This window comes from Aegilops tauschii, chromosome 4 (genome assembly GCF_002575655.3).
Source record: "Aegilops tauschii subsp. strangulata cultivar AL8/78 chromosome 4, Aet v6.0, whole genome shotgun sequence".
Taxonomy (NCBI): domain Eukaryota; kingdom Viridiplantae; phylum Streptophyta; class Magnoliopsida; order Poales; family Poaceae; genus Aegilops; species Aegilops tauschii.
The window spans coordinates 366996842-367016800 of record NC_053038.3 but is presented as its reverse complement, the minus strand read 5'-3'; the positions used below and the strand labels follow the sequence as shown (position 1 = coordinate 367016800).

The window sequence follows — 19959 nt, the reverse complement described above, 5'->3', positions numbered from 1 at the left end:
GTCACGCTGCCGACCCGTTCCAGCAAAGAGTTTCGTCCGGGCGACGCCTCGCACCAGACCACGTACTGATTGCAGCGCAGATTTGCCTAAATCCCAGGATGCTGTGAAGGATTGATCGCTGCCGTGCGCTTGGAAGAGACGATCATCGGAAGATTGTGATCGCCATGCATGCGGGTGCGCGCGTACGCTTTGGCGCATCTGCGGGTGCAGGCGTGTGTAGGTAAAGATTCAGGTGCTGCCCGGTGCGCGCCAAACGCCTCCCCAGCTGCTAGAGATCACGGGCCGTCGTCGTGCGGCGCGTCGTCCGTACGTGCGTGCGTGCGTGCACGAACAGCGAAGGCGACCCCGGCCCTCGAGATCCAGTCCACACGAGCGCACAGCGTCCTCCCGCGCCGCGGCCAATGGCGGCGTCGCCGTGCGGCGCAGAGGGGCATGATGATCGATCGGCGGAGTACTGCGTCTGCATGCGTGCATCGGCAGGAGAGGCGTGGCCCGATTCACCTGCAGCAGGGTGAGCGAGCGAGAGGGGCAAAGCCGAAAGGAGCGGCATGTGCTAGTGGTACTGCTAGCAAAAACCTGCCTTGCACACTGTTTGATGCTTTGATTCCCTCCGTTGATGTTGATCGATCTACCGCTCCAACCCCCCGTTCCCCTGCTATTAACAATGGGTTCCGAGGCCTACTCCACTGACGCAATGTGACTGCACACGAAATTAAAAACTGCATCGGCCGGCCGGCCTCAGATCAGAGCGTCCTAGCTACTACTCCTACCACCAAGTGAGGCACTCATGGCTGAGTGTGCGTATTTCTCTGGGTCACTCTGTTTTTGCGTTTGTTCCAAGCTGAGACTAGCCACAATGGAGAGTAACATACACATATCCCTAGACTATGTTATTACCTTCATAGTGGATAGTAATATAAGTGTGGTAACATGTAGAGCTTCATTTATTAGGCTATAGACTCATATTGCATTGGGACATGTGATGTTACAGTAACTAGCTAAGTTACTACAGCTACCTCTCTCCTCATTAGTGTCACGTAAGCAAAATTGCTGAGTTGGATTCTATGTTACTGCTGAAAGTTACTCTGGCTAGTCTGAGGGCGAGGGAGAGCGCAATAATGGAGTGGCGTCAGCTGGCCACGCCGGAAATGGCAGTCCCATAAGGGTGAGGACAAGGGAGAGGATGCCATCACCGTCACCACCCCCATTTACTGCCCCCTCCCTGATCCCAAAGCAAACGCTCTTCCTCTGCTCACCACTACTCTTCTCTTCTTCGTCTTCCTCCACCACACCATCCATTTGATTCCTCTTATGTCCACTTGCAACTCTCTACTTAGCATCCTTGCCGTGGGCCGTGGCCAGGAGAAATGACAAGATCGAGGAGGAGGAGGATGAGCACATACTAGTATATGCTGTGGCGTCTCATTTCTTTACCTATACATCATACAGTAGTCACAACTTTCCAGCCTTGCACTGGCAGTAGGAGTACAATAGTAGGAGTAGAAGAAGATCCACTAGATTTCAGCTAGGCCTAGCTAGCCCAGCCCTGTCTCAGATTTCTCCTAGCTAGCCTCTGCTCTGCAGCAGCAGCAGCAGCTGAACAACAACAACAACAAGATCCTCCCTCTCCTTCAGATGGCGATCCCAAAACTTGCCCACAGTACCACCTCCTCTAAGGTTGCAGCACTAACTACTCTGCTGCTAATCACTAACTAATCAAGCACTAGTAGTAGTTTCTCCAAGAACCGTCCCAGAAATGGGACGAGAAAAAAAGGAAGGAAAAACAAGACTGACTCCTAGTAAGAGGCTGATCTGTACATACATCACCCAATTAGCCGCCTACTCGACATCCTCGATCTCTTGCCTCTGTACTGTGGCTAATCCGGGGGAGAAACGGCGGGCGGGGGCGGGGGAGATCTTGAGCGCGGCGGCGGCGGGAGGCCATGGCTACGAGCAGTCCTTCCAGCAGACGAGCATGGTGACGCAGCGGCGCATGATGTAGAAGCGCGCCCGCTGCTCCTTCACCAGCCCCGCGCACCGGCTCGAGAACGAAGGCGCCGCGCACCCGCTCGCCGAGGCGGCCGCGGTGGCGCTCGCCCGCCGGCCGATCGCCTGGTCCCTTGTGCTGGCCGACCTCTTGAGGAACGGGTCGCCGCCGCCGCCCCCGCCGCTGGAGACGCGCCTGCAGCTGCCGTTGTTCCGGCTCTTCTTGGAGAACTTCCACTTCTCGTCATCGTAGAACTCCATGGGTTTGCGCTTTTTCTTGAAGTGTTGTATGCTTGGAGGGGAGGGTGAAGTGGTGGAGACTGAGAGAAGGGGAATGTGGGGAGTGCGAGGACTGAGGAATCCACGCTATTTATAACGGGTGAGGCTGGAGAGGATGGGGGTGAACTGGACCATCCAGTGGGATGGATGGATGCTTGGACTGGGCTTGGATTTCTAGTAATTGCGAGTTTCTTCGCGTATACAGATTATGTTGGCACCTGTTGATTTTTCTTTTTGCTGGGATAAAAAAAGTTTTATTTCAATATAATAGAGTTACAATTAAGAGGCAAGAATTCTTGGGTACATGGTGCCCTCTGTGTAGCGACACCGTTGTGTTACGTTCAGTACGACTATATCTTGCCAGACAATCTGTAACTCTATTCTGGCTACGATGAAGCTTTTACGAAATAAACTCCTGGTTCTCTCTCAGGGAATTAATCTCCAAAACTAAATGACCATATCGAGACTGAAGTAGTGAATCACCACTGAAAATCGACAGGGCCAAGGACGAATCCGACAACACGACAACGGGAAGCTCGGGATGTTATAGGGCTAGGGCCATGCCCTGCATTAGTGCACGTATCTCTGCTTCCCGTGCGTCATTGCAGTGGAATAGATATCTGTAAGTAGCAAAAATGATCATCCTTGATTTTGCAAGGTTGGAAATAACTCATGGGTATAGTCGTCAAACATGCTTGTTGTTAAGAGTTTGCCAATCATTTGTTGTCATAAGTAATCACTCTAGTTAAACGTATTGCCACAAAATTGAATTTGGGTGACTCGTTTTTTCTAACCGTTGATTGTTGCCCCAAGATTTGTACTCCATTTTTCCCGTCGAGTGGTGTGTCTTGTTTTGGGCTGGAATTTTTTATTGACTTCTGTTTTGGGCAGTCAATTTCTTAATGGGCTTCACCCGTGAGAACGAGCGACTTCTATCAAGCCCATTTGATGACCCAGCCTTCCAATTTCTCACTTTCTTGTTTTCTTCAGTTTTTATGTGTCTTTATCTTCAAGCTTTACCTTATTTTGATCGCTTAGAGGGCGATCGCGGAGTCACTGAATGAAGTTCTCCCTCACATTTTTTTTGTTGGTTTTATCTATTTCTCTTTCGTGGGTATTTTTACGATGTTGGGAAAGTGTAAATGAGTACATACAAAAATTATACAATTTGTGTGAAAATTGAAGTATTATGTGATTATTCTGTGGATGCCAGAAAATTGGCAATTTCAATGCAAAGTTATGTGTAAGACTTTTAAATTTGTTTTCATTTTGTTTCTTCTTGAAGGGTAATACAAAAGTCACTAATTCATTATTCCCTATAAACTTCATTGTTTTGATTTTTAGTTTTTATTTAATTTTTTTCTTCTTTAAGGGTACCACAAATGCCACTAATTTATTGTTTCTTAGAAAACTTTCTTTTTGTGAAAATTCACTATTACATGCCTATTTTTCACACTTTTTGTATATTGTGCGTAAAATTTTCATTGTTTGTCTTGTATTTTTTTACGTTTCTTCTAAAAGGGTGATACCAATGTCACTAACTCTTTCTTAGAAAATTTATTATTTTGATTTATTTATTATTTTATGTTATTTATTTTTAGAGGTAATACCAATGCCACTAATTATTATTTTTTTACAAACTTCATTATTTCGATTTTTAGTTTTTATTTCCTTTACTTTTTTAAAGGGTAACATCAATACTACTAATTCATTCCTTCTTAATTTTTTTTTGCAAAAAATCCACAATTATATGTTTATTCTTGCATATTAAAAAAATTGCGAATATTGTGTGCAATTATTGCCATTTATTAGATTATCTATCTGCCTATCTATTTATTTATATTAACGGGCAATACCAATACAACTAATTATTTTTTCATGAAAAAACTTTATTACATGATTAAGTTTTACTCCCTCCGTTCCTAAATATTTATCTTTCAAGAGATTTTAAGAAGTGACTACATACAGAGCAAAATGAGTGAATCTACACTCTAAAATATGTCTATATACATCCGTATGTGGCAGTCCATTTGAAATCTCTAAAAAGACAAATATTTAGGAACGGAGGGAGTAGTTTTTATTTTCTCTTTTCTTGATGGGTAATACCAAAGCCAGTGGTTAGTTCTTTCTTCGAAACTTGAACTCTATTCTACTTTTTATTTCATTTCCACCCTTATTTAAGGGTATATCAACTACACCTTTCGTTCTTAGGTTCTTCTTTTAAAACATTTTTTCACTATTATATGCTTATTCTTGCATATTATAAAAAAAATGTAAACTGTGTGCGAATTTTGTCATTGTTTGTTTTTGATTTTTTTAGTTTCTTTATTGTTAAAGGGTAATACCAATGCTATTAATTCATTCTTCTTTAGGAAACATCATTATTTTTGCAATACCAGTGCCATTAATTCATTCTTTCTTAGCAAACTACTTTATTTTGCAAAAATTCCAGTATTATATTCTTATACTTGCATATTAAATAGAGCGCAATTTTTATGTAGATTGTCTACAAAATTGATCATTATTTTTTTCATTCTATTTCTTCTTAAAGGATAATAGCAATACCACAAATTTATTATTTCTTAGAAAACATCAATATTTTAATTTTTAGTTTTTATTTTATTTCCTTACTTTTTAATGGTAATAGAAATGCAAAATTTCATTCCTCATTACTCCCTCTATTCCATAATGTAGTGCATATAGTTTTTTTTTTGGAAAGTCAAACTTTACAAACTTTGGCCAATTTATAGAGAAAACTATTTATATCTACAATACCAAAAGTATCAAATATGAAATTAAATCAGATGATGAATCTAATGATATATGTTTGGCATTCTATATGTAAATGTTTTTCACAACACACTTGGTCAAAGTTTGTGAGGTTTCAGAAATCTGGATGCAATACATTATGGAACGAAGAGAGTAGAAAAATTATTTGCTGTGAAAATCCGCTATCATATGCATATTCATAGACATTGTAAAAAACATATTTTCTGTGTAAACATGTGCAAGTTTTGTCACAATTTGTTTTCCTTTATTATATTTTCTTTCTTGTTTGAGGGTAATAACAATGGCACTTATTCATTATTTCTTAAAAAAATTATATTCTTCATTTTTTTCATTTTTCCTTTAAGGGGAAACAATACAAATATAAGATTCCTAATCTAAATTGAATTTTTTTCATTTCTAATCCCTTAATATGTTACTAAGTACTCCCTCCATTCGAGTTTATTGGGCCGGAGGTCCAAAATGTAAGAAATGTATCTAGTTTGAAGATCTCGACATAACAAATGTAATGGTGCAAATGGTTTATAATTTGGATGCACAATTCACGATATAGTTCGTTTTGAAAAGATGAATCTAAAAACACCACAAGACAAACACACCCATTCCTCCTGCTTGGAAAGAAATCCTATCCTCCTAGTTTTTCATTTTGTTGTTATGGTTATTCTTCTTTTGGTTTCCTATATACTACAAACATTTCTTCAGTACACTCTGAACATTTTTTTAATTACTCACTACACAATTTTCTAAAATCTGCCATAGATTTTTTTCTATATACAATGAACTTATTTAATGTACGATGAACTATTTTTAACATAATATGGTTATCTATGCCAATTGAACTATTTATAATATGCGTTGAATATTTTTAGTACGCACGAAACTTTTTTAAAACACATATAGAACATTTTCCCTAAAAAAATCGTGCTTCCTTCCTCGCGGAAGGACAATTTAGTTTCATTTGGGAGCACTGGTTAGTACAATTTGGAAGAACATGTTAGTTCACTTCGAAAGCATAATTTCACATAAAAATGTTAGATTAATGTGATCTAATTTCGAAGATCTCAACGTAAGGAATGTGACTGTGAAAACATTATTTAAACGCACGGTTTAAGACATATGATACTGTTTTGAAAAAATGAATCTACGAAAAAGCCCAAACAAACTCACTCATTTCTTTTGCACATGAGAATAAATCTCACTAAAGTTCGCTTGTTGTGACAAGTGACACACATACGATGTTCCATTTCATCATTGATCGCCATCAGACAAGGTGAGGATGGCGAACCAACATGTGATTGGATGATAAGTAGGACAGTGGTATCCTAGCCAATCAAGGTTCAAGTCCTAGATTTGACACCGGTGCTCGCAGTTTTTTGAATTTATTTCAGGTCTTTCGGTGATGTGTGTTTGATAGGAGGAGATGTTCCCGTCGATTACAAAGGCGTGTGTGGCGGCTTCGTCAATCTTAAATTGATGCGTCAACTCAGTCACTCGGGGGTGCTCATAAAGGTTGGGTATACGTGCGTGCGTTTATAGGGATGAGTATATATATGTATAGGCATGAACGCCTGCGTCTGCACCGTATTAAAAAAAAGTGAGGATGTCCTTCGCAATTCATTTTTCAAGGGAATTTCCATTTTCAGTCCAATCTGGGCTGAGTCAGATGGGCCCTGAAGCGGGGCCTGGCCGTGTTCCGTCGTGTTCCCAGGGGGCTAGCAGGTGATTTAACGCACATGTCTTCTGGCGATGCAGCCCCACAACCACCGCCGTCCGTCTGTTCATTTTTTTTTCCCGTCCAATCGGCGTTTTCGAAATGTAAAGTCATTTAGGCCAACTACACCGCGCGACCCCAAACAGACGCCCGGTTTGGCTGGATTTTGTCTTTTTAGGCACCGATGGGTTCGCCCGTGTCCGCGTTTGTCCGATGGGTCATGGGTGCGCCCAACACGCGGCCACACCCAAAACCTATCCGGGGTGGACGTGAATAAAAAAAATAAAAACTTAAATGAAATGACTAAAAAAGTAAATAAACGCAGTTAAAAAAACATAAAACATATATAGGGGTTACAGCTATAAAACGGTCCAGTTTCTCAGTCCACTTAAACGACCCGGTTTCATAATTAACTTAAAACCAAAATAAAAAACGCCTCCCGCGCCCGTCGATGCCGTGGCCGTCGCCGTCTTCACTGGCCGCCGGTGTCGTCGTCGTCGCTGACGAGGTCGACGTAGTACGGCGGTGTCCACAGGTGGGTCGGCGGTCCGTGGTGCATGGGACGGCGGGCTGGAAGGTGGCCGGTGCCTGCACCACCTCCTCCCGAGGCGAGGCCTCCCGCTCCGGCGACCGCGGCGGCGTGGGGCACCAGTTCATGGCCCCCAGGGCGGCCGCCATCTGTTCAGCGGAGCACGACCAGCTCCACCCCTGGCCCACCAGGTCAGGGTGGAACGCGGCCACCGGCGGCTCCTCCACCACCTCCTCCTTCAGCACCATCTTCAGCTTGGGGATGGCGACGTCGCCGGCCGCGGAGAGGGTCGTCATCTCCTCGAGGCCCTCCCATTGGAGCTCGTTGTGCGTGTGCATGGAGTCCTCCAGCACACGCGCCATGAGCCGGGCTTCCTCCTCCGCCGTCACGCGAGGAGGTGGGGGTGGCGATGGAGATGGCGACGGCGTGGGCGTCAGGCCGCGCACCCGCGTACGCCCGCGCGCCTGGGGAGCCGCTCGGGGCTCACGTGGCCGCCGCGGCCCCGTCGACGTGCCGGCGAAGAACGACGCCCGCCGCACGTCGTGCTCATCGCGGAGCCAAGTGTCCCACAATGCCGAGTCGGGGCGTACCTCTCGTCGTAGTAGAGGTCGTCCGGGAGGAGGAGGCGGCGGCGCTGGATCTCCTGGCGGCACGCACGGCCGCTCTGCGGGACGGGCGGGATCGGCACGCGGTCGGCCGACAGGTGCCAGTTATTGGGGAGGTGGACGTCGCTCCAGGGCAGCGGCGTGCTCGTCTCCCAATAACGGCGGCAGACGGCCGCCTCGATGTAGTGCCGGTCGCGCTCGCCGGCGACCGTGGGCGCGATGGAGAACGCGGGCGGCGCGGGGGCCCGACGTGGTGGCGATGGCGACACGGGCTCTTCCTTCTTCACCGAGCCGCAACGGCGTCCCGATGAGGAACCAGCCTCACGGTCGTGCTTGCCTCCGCGGCCGTAGTTCCATAGCCCCATGGCGGCGGGCGGCCGGCCGGCGAGTTCTTGGCTAGGGTTTGGGACTGGGGCTGTCGGGTTTCAAGGAGGCCGCGGGGTGGCGTGGGACAGTGTGGACGACGACCGGTCCACGGTTCCCATTTAAGAAGGGCCGCGACCCCTAGCCTGGGCGGATGACAGGCGGGGCCGCCCGCGCGTGCGCATTGATGTGGGAGGGTGGGAGGTAGGTGGCCGCCTGCCACGCGGCCCCGACGCGGACGAGGCGCGCGTCCGTTTGGTGTCCGCCGCGGCCCAAACCCGGCGCAAGTTTGCGCTCGAAATTGGTCGGCCCGGACACAAAACGAACCAGATGGGTCCGGGCCGTCGCGCTCTGGGCCGCCTCGTTTGTCCGTTTTACCCCAAACAGACGGGGCCGGACAGGATAGGGTCGCGCGGTGGAGTTGGCCTTTGGGTCTGGATCTGTTTTGCCGGCGTAAAATCTTGCAGCCGGTTTGGTTGATTCAGCGTCCAGTTTATTTAGGGATTCACCGCCACATTTCATCATGAGGTTCTACATTGAGTTAAATACACTACGGGTGCCTCAATTTGTACGGTGCGGTCACTTTGGTGCCTAAACTTGTAAAATACATGAAACTGGTGTTGTAATTTGTTCGAGTGTTCAAATATGGTGCCTCCATCCGTATCCAGGCGTATGCACTGCACACATGGCGTGCCACCATGGCATTGGCCCACATGTCAATGGCTGTGAGTGGATCGTGCTGGTTGTTTTGCAAAAGCACCTCGCATTTTATTTAAATATGACGAATTGCATTGATCGCACCTGTCAGATCAGGTTTCCACATGGATAAAATAGTACTAATAAAAAAAGAAAAAAGTGCACCGGCTCGATTCAAAACAAGTACCTGAGGACACAGTGTGCGCACATGTGCCGATAGTAGTGGTACGTGCAGTATGGAAACGGATTCCTATTTATAAAAAGGAGTGATACCGTGTGAAATAATAAACAGGAAGAAAAAAAATAAGTTGCCTTGCCGGAATATGAATCCAGATGCTCAGAATGGCGTCTTGTGGACCGGCACAAGGTTTCCTTCCATTTATTTTTCCAATTTCGTGATTAGTTTTTGATTATTTTTCCCATTTGAAAAGAAATATAAGAAAATATTACAACCACCATTAACTTAAAAAAGTGTTAGTGCATTTGAAAAAAAATTCAACATACTTTTGGAAATTCTCACATGTATTAAGAAATTGTAAACGTATTCTTGAAAAATGTTGAACATGTAATAAAAATTTATTGTGTAAAACTATTCTTACATTTATACAAAAACATTTAACATGTTTTAACATATTTTATTGTTTTTACACAATCATTTTTAATACACGCTGAACAATTTTTAAAATGCAACATTACATAATAAATAAAAATTTACACAATATTTTATAATATATGTTGAACTGTTTAAATCCACATAAATTTAGAAAAAGGTCATGCTTACCTCTTCGAACTACAGAATAAAGATTTAAGGTAATTATTGTATTTCTAATTTTGCATATCATAAAACCAAACAGCATACTGAAAAAAATGGAAATTGCAGAGCAATACGTAGACTATATTAGTTCCAGCTAACAGTTGTTCAGAAAGTATTCGTCGTCCCAGTGGCTAGTGTACATACTGTTAAACCTGCAGGTACCAAGATCGAAACAGTGACTGTTGTTTTTCCCGCTTACCAGCATAAGCGAGGGTGTTTTTATCACATTTAATCAAACCTTAGGGTGTTTCGAAAAAATAACTTGCACGCACCTCACCGGTGCAGGCGACACTCGCACACACTGATATGTGGGGCAGCCGCCAGCTGCCACATCACGCGTACAACACATATGGCGTCATACGGGCGAAGCCACCGTATATGCACTATGCGACAAGTTATAGCACCACTTTTGCGTATTTTACAAGTTTAGGTATTAAAGTGACCGCGCCGGACAAGTTGAGACACCCATGATGTATTTAACTCTTCTCCGTTCCGTTCTTTGGTTCGGTTCGGCGCAGTCGTGCGGCACTGGCGATCTGTGTCCGATTCGTGTGATGAGTGCTTTGACTGGACGTGTGGACGGGCGCGCGAGGCGGCACGTCCGGCCGTTGCCGTGCCCGTGATGCCCACGTGCAGCCGTGTGCCGCGCGGCCCGCCCGTGCGCGCGGCTCCGCGCATCCCCATGGAGTCGTCGTCTCGGTTGATTTTTGCGTGCTTTTTCCGCACGCCCGCAGCATAGGTCGGTCGGTCGCCGAATCTTACGCGCCCGCGGCGCGGCGGGTGCCCTTTCGGCCATGCCCTTATCACATGGGCCGAAAGCTCGAAATGCAAATGGGATGGCTTCACCGTATTGGGCCAAGAAACCGAGAATGGACGCACCAGTGGGTTGTGGATGCATTGTCGCCGAGAAAAGGAGAAACAAAAACGCTCGCGCGAGAGGGCCCCCTCCTCCACTCCAGTCCAGTCCTTATCTCGGCGGCATGGCGAGCCTGCATTCCGTGATGGCGTTTCCCGGCGCGGCCATGCCGTCTGCTCTGTCCAAACCGAAGCTGCTTCCTCGTCGTAGGTTCGCACGTCAGTGCAGACTTATCCCCTCGCGCTTCTCGAGAAAGAAAGGCCCAAGGAATATGTTACTCTACCACCTCCCAAGTTTTTTTAGATCATCACGGGGTTTTGTCGCCCCCCGGTTCCATTCAAAATAAATGAAACCAAGCCAGTCCCAACAACCATGCATGCCTCAAAAAAACGCATGTTCTGAAAGAGCAAAAATAAACAAGGTAAAGAACAAAAGGCGTGCAGCCTATTACAGGTTCAGAAATCCAACTCCCCCAAACCTGAAAACACTAAAACTGATGAAACACTACAGCAGTGAGATCCGCATTCCACCTGCATCAGCCAGCATCCTCATGTCTTCTGCATCAAGCATCTTGCGGACCTCCTTGATATGCTCCATAAGGCCCCCCTTCATCTTCTTGAGGGGTTGAGTTGGTGTGCCAGGCCAGTCGAGGGGCGACGAAGGACTGGAAATCACCTGGACCGCCTTTTTTGATGGTGGATCACTCGGCCTTGAAGAGTCTGGACTCTGGAACCCCTCTTTGCGAGCCCCAGAATTAAGCTTGGAGTAGGAAGAGGCATGAGTGGCACCTCCAGTGCTCATCAAGTTCCTTTTCACTTCAAAGTCAATTGGAGTGGGTTTTTGAGTATGCAGGATATCCAGTGTAGTATCCCCTGCATTTTCTCGAGCGAGTCCTTGGTGTACAGAATCATCCACCTCTTGAGGGTCCTCCAGACCAGCCACCAGATCTGTTTAACATCAGACCAGATTGCATTGTCAAAAACATGTTTATTTGTAGTTTTCCACAAGCTCCAAAAGACACAAGCACAAAAAGCATTAAGTACTTCATGTTTCTTGTTAGCAGGCCAAAATTTGGCAATGGAAAAGTAGCTAGATCCTACTTCTATGGAAAGAAACGAGGAGACTGCACCCCAGACGTTTTTTGCAACCACACAGTCAAAAAACAAGTGATTTACAGTTTCCTGTTCAGAGCAGAAAAGACAGTCAGGATTCCTATCTATCCCCCTTTTAAGCAAATTGTTCTTAGTCATAAGTTTATTATGCGCCAGGAGCCAGAGAAAAACCTGGATTCTGGGAGGCACAACAATGGACCAAACAGAAGGGGTATAGACAGGTTTCACCCCTCTAAAATTAATAATAGCATACAGAGAGCTAGAGGAGTAGACCCCCTTGGATTCATACTGCCAGACCATTGCATCATCATCTGTTTTGAGCACAGTCTCTTTTATGATTTGTTCAAGGCAGTACCACTCTTCCATCATGGTAGGGGTAAATATCCTCCTAAAAGTAAGTTTAATGTTACTCCCATCCCAAACTTCAAAGACTGTCACACATTGCTGGCGACAAATGGAGTATAAAGGCCAAAACTGAACAGAGAGTGGGGAGGTTCCAAACCAGATATCCTCTCAAAATCTAATCTTCCTACCATTTCCTACTACCCATCTATAGCCAAACTTAAGAGCTTTGGCAGCCCACATAACCCCTTGCCAAAAATTGGAGGAGGCCTGTGGCCTACATGCAAATATATTAGGAGCATTCCTAATATACTTGTTGTGTACAATGCTTTTCCAGATTCTGCCCTCATCTTGGGCATATCTCTTGACCCAGCTACCCAGCAAACACAGGTTAAGATCTCTGATGTTAGGGACCCCTAATCCTCCATGTTCTTTCTTCATACAAACTAGGTGCCAATTGGCCAGATGAAGCTTCCTGTTCCCCTCAAAGTCACTCCAAAGACAATGAGCTAGTTGACTGTTAATCAAATCTAGGGCCCATTTAGGAAACTTAAAGAAGGACAACAGATATATAGGAATACTGGCTAAACAAGCTTTAATGAGAGTTAGTCTAGCAGACTAGGACAGTAGCTTCCCCCTCCAGCCAGCCATCCTCTTTAAAATCTTATCAATAAGAGGCTGGATATCTTCCCTCCTCAGTTTATCATAGTGTAAAGGAATCCCTGAAATGTATCAACAGTACATCCAAAGGTATTCACAAAGTTGGTTAATTCTTCCCCCTCAACCCCTAAAGGAATGAGTTCACTCTTAGCATAGTTGATTCTCATACCTGATACTCTCTCAAAACAAGTCAAGATCATTTTCAGGTTAGCAGCTTTAGGTTCATCTTTGTCCATGAAGAGGATAGTGTCATCTGCATATTGCAGACATATCACTCCACCAGGGATAAGGTCAGAACAAAGCCCTTTTATCAGGTTATGAGAAGCTGCTTTAATGAGCATTCTAGATAGCACATCTACAACAATATTAAAAAGTAAAGGAGATATAGGATCTCCTTGCCTTAGTCCTTTGTTGGTTACAAAGAAGTCACTATCAACCCCATTGACTTTAACTCCCACAGAGCCCATGTGAGTAATTTGATAAATCCATTTGGTCCAAACAGGACCAAAGTTTCTTTTTTTGGAGAATCTCCATTAAGAAATCTAGGTTAACCTTATCAAATGCTTTCTCATAATCTAATTTAAGAACGAGACCTGAATTATCAGAATGATAAGTAGAATGCAAAACTTCATGAGCTGTCACTACACTTTCAAGGATGAATCTCCCTTTTATGAAAGCTGACTGGTTGCTGGAGGTTAGGAAATTCATAAGAGTAGCCATCCTATTAGTTAGCACCTTAGTAAAAACCTTAAAAATATAATTCAGCAAACTAATAGGTCTGAACTTCTTCATTTCAGTAGCATCTTCCTCTTTAGGAATGAGAGTAATCATAGCAAAGTTTAACCTATAAATGTCAAGATTTCCTGCATGGAAGTCATCAAACAGGGCCATGATATCCTGCTTGATAATTTCCCAGAATTCTTGAAGGAAAAGAATGGATAGGCCATCTGGTCCAGGTGCTCCATCAGAGTATGAACCAAAGATGGCATCCCTCACCTCTTTTTCAGAAAATGGAGCTTGGAGTGTTTCATTATTATCCTCAGAGATTTTCTCCTCATCAGAGAAAAAATCTTGGCTTAAATTGAAACCTCCTCTATCTTCCTTATTAAAGAGATTTTTATAGAAATCAGAGGCTATTTTAAGCATTTCTCTTGTGTCTGAGGTAGAACCATCAGGACCAACAAGGGAATGAATAAGGGTTTTCCTTCTCCTTTGGTTGGCTACAGCATTGAAGTATTTGGTGTTTCTGTTTCCCTCTAGTATATCTCTATCCCTAGATCTTTGTCTAGCTTTGGTTTATTCTTCTTTAATCCAGATATATCGAAGCTCTTTTAGAATATTCTGCATCCTAACATTCTCCACATCAGAGAGACAAGTTGTTTCAGATTTGATATCCAACTCATCATACTCTTCTGTGAGGACAGTTTTCCTCTTCCTAATTTCTGCTTCTACATTCTTACTCCATGCTTTGGATAATTTCCTGAATCTTATAACTTTCTCTTGCCAGACATCTATTGATTTGCCTTTTTTGACTGGAGCTGTCCAGTTTTTGATGGCCAATTCTTTGAAATCTTTATGTAGCAACCACCATTTTCCAAATTTGTAACTGGAGCCCCTAGGACTGCTCCCCAACCCTGAATCCCATAGAAGGGGAGTATGGTCACTCCCAATTCTAGGGAGAGCTTGGGAGGTGCATAGAGGGAACATAGCCTCCAGCTTAGTGGTGCAAAAAATCCTATCTATGGTAGTCATGATGTTATTCTCTTGGTTATTAGCCCAAGTGAATTTCCTACCTGACATCCTAATTTCTAGAAGACTCCATATCTCCACCCAGGCATTAAATTTATCAGCCCATTGGTGGTTAATATTACCATTGCTTTTGTCTTGCTGGTATCTAACTAGATTAAAATCTCCCCCTATAAGAGTGGGCATTTGGTCATCTACAAAGAGGCTATGGAGTTCAGAAATAAAAGCATCTTTACCCTCCTCATATGGGGACCCTTAAACAGCTATAACTCTAAAACAGGTCCCACTAGATTTAACTTTCAGGTTGCAAGACACAGAGTAATTCAGTGAGCTCCATTGCAGAACCTCAAAGATATCTGCATCTACACCAACCAAAACACCTCCAACAGTGCCTACAGCAGGGAGATGATGCCAAAGAAAATTCTTGTTTCCACTAATGGACTTAAGAAAGGCAGTAGTAAGCTCTTCTTTCTTGGTTTCCTGAAAAGCAACTATACTAGCATTTGTCTTAGTTAGTGTATCAATGATACATGTTTTTTTTCCTGGGGTAGTGATACCCCTGATATTCCAGAATAAACAATTCATATTAAAAGAGTGCTTTCTTGGGGTGCTTGCCCCGCCCATGTTTGGAGATTTTAGACCAGATAATACTCTGGTCATCAGCAGCAGTAGAGACCCTGTTTAACCCCACAGGTGTAACAGGAGAATCTAAGCCAGTTTCATAATTTTTCAGCCCAACAGGCTTACCCGGGGGTCTAAGTTCTCTACACCATCTTTTCCTAAAGTGTTATGTATAGAATTCCTAGCTATGTTTTCTGCTTGAGCATTTTCCCCCCTAAGTGGTTAGGCCCTGTAGGCCCCTTAGGGATATTTCTCTTAGAGACTACAGAAGCATAGCTTTCTCTATGTTCATCAATCTCTACCCCTACCATTCTAGCTACAGAAATAAATGCGGGATCATGAAAATTCTCAAATGAGTTTTTCTTAATTGTACCTTTGTGTTTACCTTTAGGTTCTTCAAGGTTCTGAACTTTCTTTGATCCTATAGCAATTTCCATGATTGTTCTCCCACCAATGTCAATTCTGGAGCTCTTCCTCTGTGCCTGAATTGGGCCCCATTTTTGCAGAATGGGTTGAGCTTGGGTTGTGTTTGTGGTGGGAATTGGACTGAAAACCACTTCCTCCTCATTCTCTATTGCCTCCCCAGCCTGGTCATCTAGCATGTTGATGTTAACCTCCTCCTCATCATCTCCAATCTCCATCTCTTTCAACATTCTAAAGCTTTCATTCAAGGAAATGGGGTCCTGGAGCTGCTGACTGGGCCTATCAGTATCAGGATTCAGGAGTCACGTACGTACACGATGCAAATGCTCTGACTCACCAGTTTCTCCTTATCTGAAGATAACAAACAATCCCCACTCACCGAGTCATTCCACCCCGACACATTCGTCCGTGAAGCTTCGTCGCAAGCGGAGACGCCGCAGGCTGTCCATCTCTGCACTTAAGCAGTGGTCGATGACAGGAACTCAATCCGGGTTACCAAGAGAAACCAAGCGCAGCCGAGACATTGTTGGCACACAAGCAGGCGAGCTGCCTGTCATGAGTCATGTACTGTACTGCCATCGATGGAATCGACAGCCAGCCGGAACTGATCTGATGTAGTGTAGAGAGATAAATGGTGCAGTGATAGTTATAGCTGATCAACACATGACCCGGCCTACATACAGGCTGTGGCTGTCGCGGGTTCGAACTCGATCAACAGGAGAGCAATGGCGGCGGCACACAGGAGCGTGTCAACTTCGTCGAGACAGAAAAGAAGGCCACGAGTTGGCACGTGGGAGCGATTGGGCCGGGCGAGACGTGTACTCATGTTGGGATCGGTCCCCATCGCTTGGTCGGACGACATAGCTCGCGAGAGAGGGACTACACGGTCAAGCGCACCGAAGAGATCATGTACAAGATCCAGTATGTCCCGGCATGGGCAGACCGGCCGCGCATTGCTGATATCGACCAATACTGCTCTGGTCCCTCTCTACGAATGCACTTCTCTCGACTGTTCTTATCCTAGTGTAGCAAATCATCTGGCTTTATGCCCAACCATAGGCAGGTAGCGTATCAACCATTCTTGTTTCAAACAAAAGCTTCCAAACAATGTCAAGTAGGAGTAAAAGCAAGCAAAGCATCAATGGCAACATGTCACAAGGACAGAGCATAACACTGGAAAGAATGATAATGGGAAAATACATACAAGATTAAGTACTAAGTACATCTTTTTAACCTTTTTGTGCTTATGTGTGTGCGGTAATTAATTTATCCACCACTGTGTTTATGCAAACCAATCGAAAAGAAATGAATAGCAATGTTGGTCAAGGTCAACGGCCGGTCTCTAACATTTGGGAAGATCGGACGGCGGAGGCATCAGCTTCTGGTGAGGCAACGGACCATCGTTGACCACCCATGCCATCTTCAGGCCCCAGCTCGTGTGCACCTCAAGGTGGCAATGCATGAACCATACACCTGCTCCGGCATGCAAGGAAAATTGTGAATTAATCAACCCCATATAACTTGTGCAGTTTTGCCAAGTGGAGTATGAACTTACCAGGGTTATCAGCGAAGAACCTGATGGCGACCCAGCCTCCGGCGGGGACGCCGACGGTGTTCCGCTGCACGGGATCGAGCAGGTTGAACCCGGCGGGATGGCTGGACGGGTCGTAGTTGCCGGCGCCTTGGCCCACGACAAAGAAGTCGAACCCGTGCAGGTGCAGCGGGTGGCTCTCGGCGCCCTGGATGCTCGTGTCCTGCAGCACCACCTCCACGCTCGTGTTGTACGGCAGCACCACCACCTTGGTCCCGTTGGAGACGTTGGTGTTGTTGGGCGGCGTGCCGGTGTAGTTGAACGGCTCCGACGGCGTGGTGGGGAAGTCCGACGTGTACACGCCGGCGGTGTTGCCGTCGTAGTGCGCAATCAGGAGCGCCGTCGTGGGCATGTTGAAGGACACGTTGTTCATGGACGCCGAGAACTTGGAGTCGTTGGTAGGGCCGTTGCACCCTTGGTACGTCGGGCACGGGGTCGTGCCGAGTCCCACGGTGAAGAAGAAGGGCCGGTCTACCCGCATCGGCACCCTGGCCGAGTAGTCCGCGCTGGCGAGGCTCCGGAGCTTGGCGCTGTAGTTGGCGGCGAACGCCGTGTCGTTGAACACCGGCAGCGTTGGCCACAGGAGTGGGCGGCTCTTGATGTGTCCCGCCGGCGCGTACTCGAGGATGGCCGCGACGGTGGTGTTGTCGTAGGTGCCCACACGTCCCGTGGCGTAGGGTCGCGCCAGCATGAGGTGTGTGGCGGCCGGGGAGCCGTCGTCCGGTTTGGCTAGGAGGAGCACGTTGGTGGTCTGCCCCGGCGTCACGAGGACCACGTCCGTGTCGAACGGCTTCACGTAGGCGGCGTCCACGTCGACGACGGTGAGCGTGTGGTTGGCGATCGAGAAGAAAAGCTCGTCGTTGAGCGCAGCGTTGATCAGCCGGAGCAGGTACCACTTGCCTGGCTGCACCTTCAGCTTGAACGTGTCTGCAAATGTTCATTCCATGATGAGCTAAAAAAAACGACATGGAAGCCGAAACCCTTCTCTTTTTTGTGTGTTACCAACCAACCTTTGGTTGAGCAGTTGTAGAGTGGGCCTGGAAGCCCGTTGATGGTGTAGGCCTCGGAGACGTTTGGCCCTCCACCGGTCTGCAGCGCCTGCGCTATGATCGCCTCGGGATCCGCGTTAAACCACTCGCCGAAGACGACGGGGACGTCCTTGTAGGGTTTTGGGAAGGGGAACGGCACGCCGGACTTGGGGAGGATGATGATGGGGCCGTAGAGCGTGGCGCGCATCCAGGAGACGTGGGCGTGCCAGAACAGTGTGCCTCTCTGCCCGGTGATGGTGAAGTTGTACACGTAGCTCTGCCCCGTCTGGATCGGGCACTGCGTGATGTACGCCGGCCCGTCCGACCACCCCGTCCGCAGTTGCCTCACCCCGTGCCTGCGCTCACATCACCGCCAGTTACCCGTAGTAAAAGAGTACTACTACACCAGAGGTGGAGTAATTTTTCGCAGAAAGATACTAGAACTGAGTCGTCTTCAGAAAAGTGGCTGCAGTTGCTAGTAGTACTACCCAACTGTGATGACCATGACTTTGTTTATAAAAATGTAGCTAGCAGTACGGTTATCGCCGATAGAATTAAGTACTAAGAGCAACTGAGCAAGGCGCCAAAGATTTACCAGTGGATGGTAACGTTGTGCTTCACATTGTTAACCACCTTGACGACGACGCGGTCGCCTTCCCTTGTGACTATTTTTGGGCCGGGGAACTTGCCGTTCACCGTCGGGATGGCGCGGGTGGTGCATAGCCGCGTCACCTTGTGCATTGTCACCTGCAAATTAATCCACACATCAGGCGGTATCTGTCAGAACAAATACACGCAGCACGGTCTCAACTGGACAACTCATGCATGCATTTGAGAGGTGCAATCTGTGCGCTCGCTTCAGATCGATGTTGAGATGCAGCATAATTCCACAAGCACCAAGGGGAAAAAGAGATCGAGAGAAAATGCATGGACACAGTACGCACATTGAAGGTGTAGTATCTGGTCGTGCCGGCGAGCAGCAGCTGTGGCAAGGTGGCAAGGAACACGAGCAGTGCGAGGCGGTGTGCTCCCATTGTCGTCCCAACCCTTTGATCGATCTGCAGTGCAGACGTTTCGCAAACGGGAGGAGCGGTGCGCGCGCGCTCGTACCATAACACGAGAGAACAGGTTATATATGGAGGATGCCACTAGCTAGGTGGGGGTGCAATTTATTAGGTGAAGATACGATGTTTTGCCTTTTTTTCTTCCGAGGTGATTGAAAATATGAGAAGTGTTAGGTGTTGATGATCAGCCAAGCTTTTTCCGAAAGCGTCATCAGCGAAGCTTGTTTGGGAGGAAGATGACAAGAGAAAAGAGAGTTGCCAGTGCTTTTTGCTGGTGATGCAGTACGAAGGAGTTGGGTCGCGCTGGGTTTTAGAGTGCGGGCAAAGGGATTGTTTCTTTTTTGACAGGAGCTAGCCCTGCTCACACGGATATTCTCCAACATCAGGAGCCAGAACTTGATCGTTCGCTTTTGAACAGTTGGTTGAATCGGAGTACGCCTCAAGAATCATGATGCCAAGTACGTATGCGACTGGAATCTGCCGTGCCTAGCCATGGTCTGATGTTCAGTTCCTCTGGAAGGTCGAGGCAACCTTGACAGCTAGCATTTGTTGCCATCTCCTTGTCATCTCGTCAGTTCAGTAGCGACCTTAAGGATAATGTGGAGATGATTGGTTCGCTCGGGGGTTGATTCATTCAAGAGTTTCATCACTGTGCATGGAGTGACTGATGAAACTGGGATTGGAACACTTCATCTTATAGGGTTCTGTTCTTCATGGGGTCCAACTAAAAGATTGCACAGCAGCAT

The 19959-nt window shown here is 46.5% G+C and overlaps 2 protein-coding genes across 2 annotated transcripts; both read right to left on the bottom strand.

Annotated features, from left to right (window-relative positions):
• Positions 1 to 1400: 1400 nt before the first annotated feature.
• LOC109747524 (small polypeptide DEVIL 11) lies at positions 1401 to 2346 on the bottom strand. The gene has a single exon (XM_020306569.3). The coding sequence runs from the start codon at positions 2245 to 2247 to the stop codon at positions 1948 to 1950; it is 300 nt and encodes a 99-aa protein (XP_020162158.1). The 5' UTR covers positions 2248 to 2346; the 3' UTR covers positions 1401 to 1947.
• A 14325-nt stretch (positions 2347 to 16671) lies between these two features.
• Positions 16672 to 19281, bottom strand: LOC109747523 (laccase-10). Its single transcript, XM_020306568.4, has 5 exons — positions 19094 to 19281; positions 18745 to 18896; positions 18132 to 18505; positions 17086 to 18048; positions 16672 to 17003 (listed from the first exon to the last, which is right to left on the bottom strand). The coding sequence occupies exons 1-5, from the start codon at positions 19181 to 19183 to the stop codon at positions 16873 to 16875; spliced, it is 1710 nt and encodes a 569-aa protein (XP_020162157.1). The 5' UTR covers positions 19184 to 19281; the 3' UTR covers positions 16672 to 16872.
• Positions 19282 to 19959: the final 678 nt, after the last annotated feature.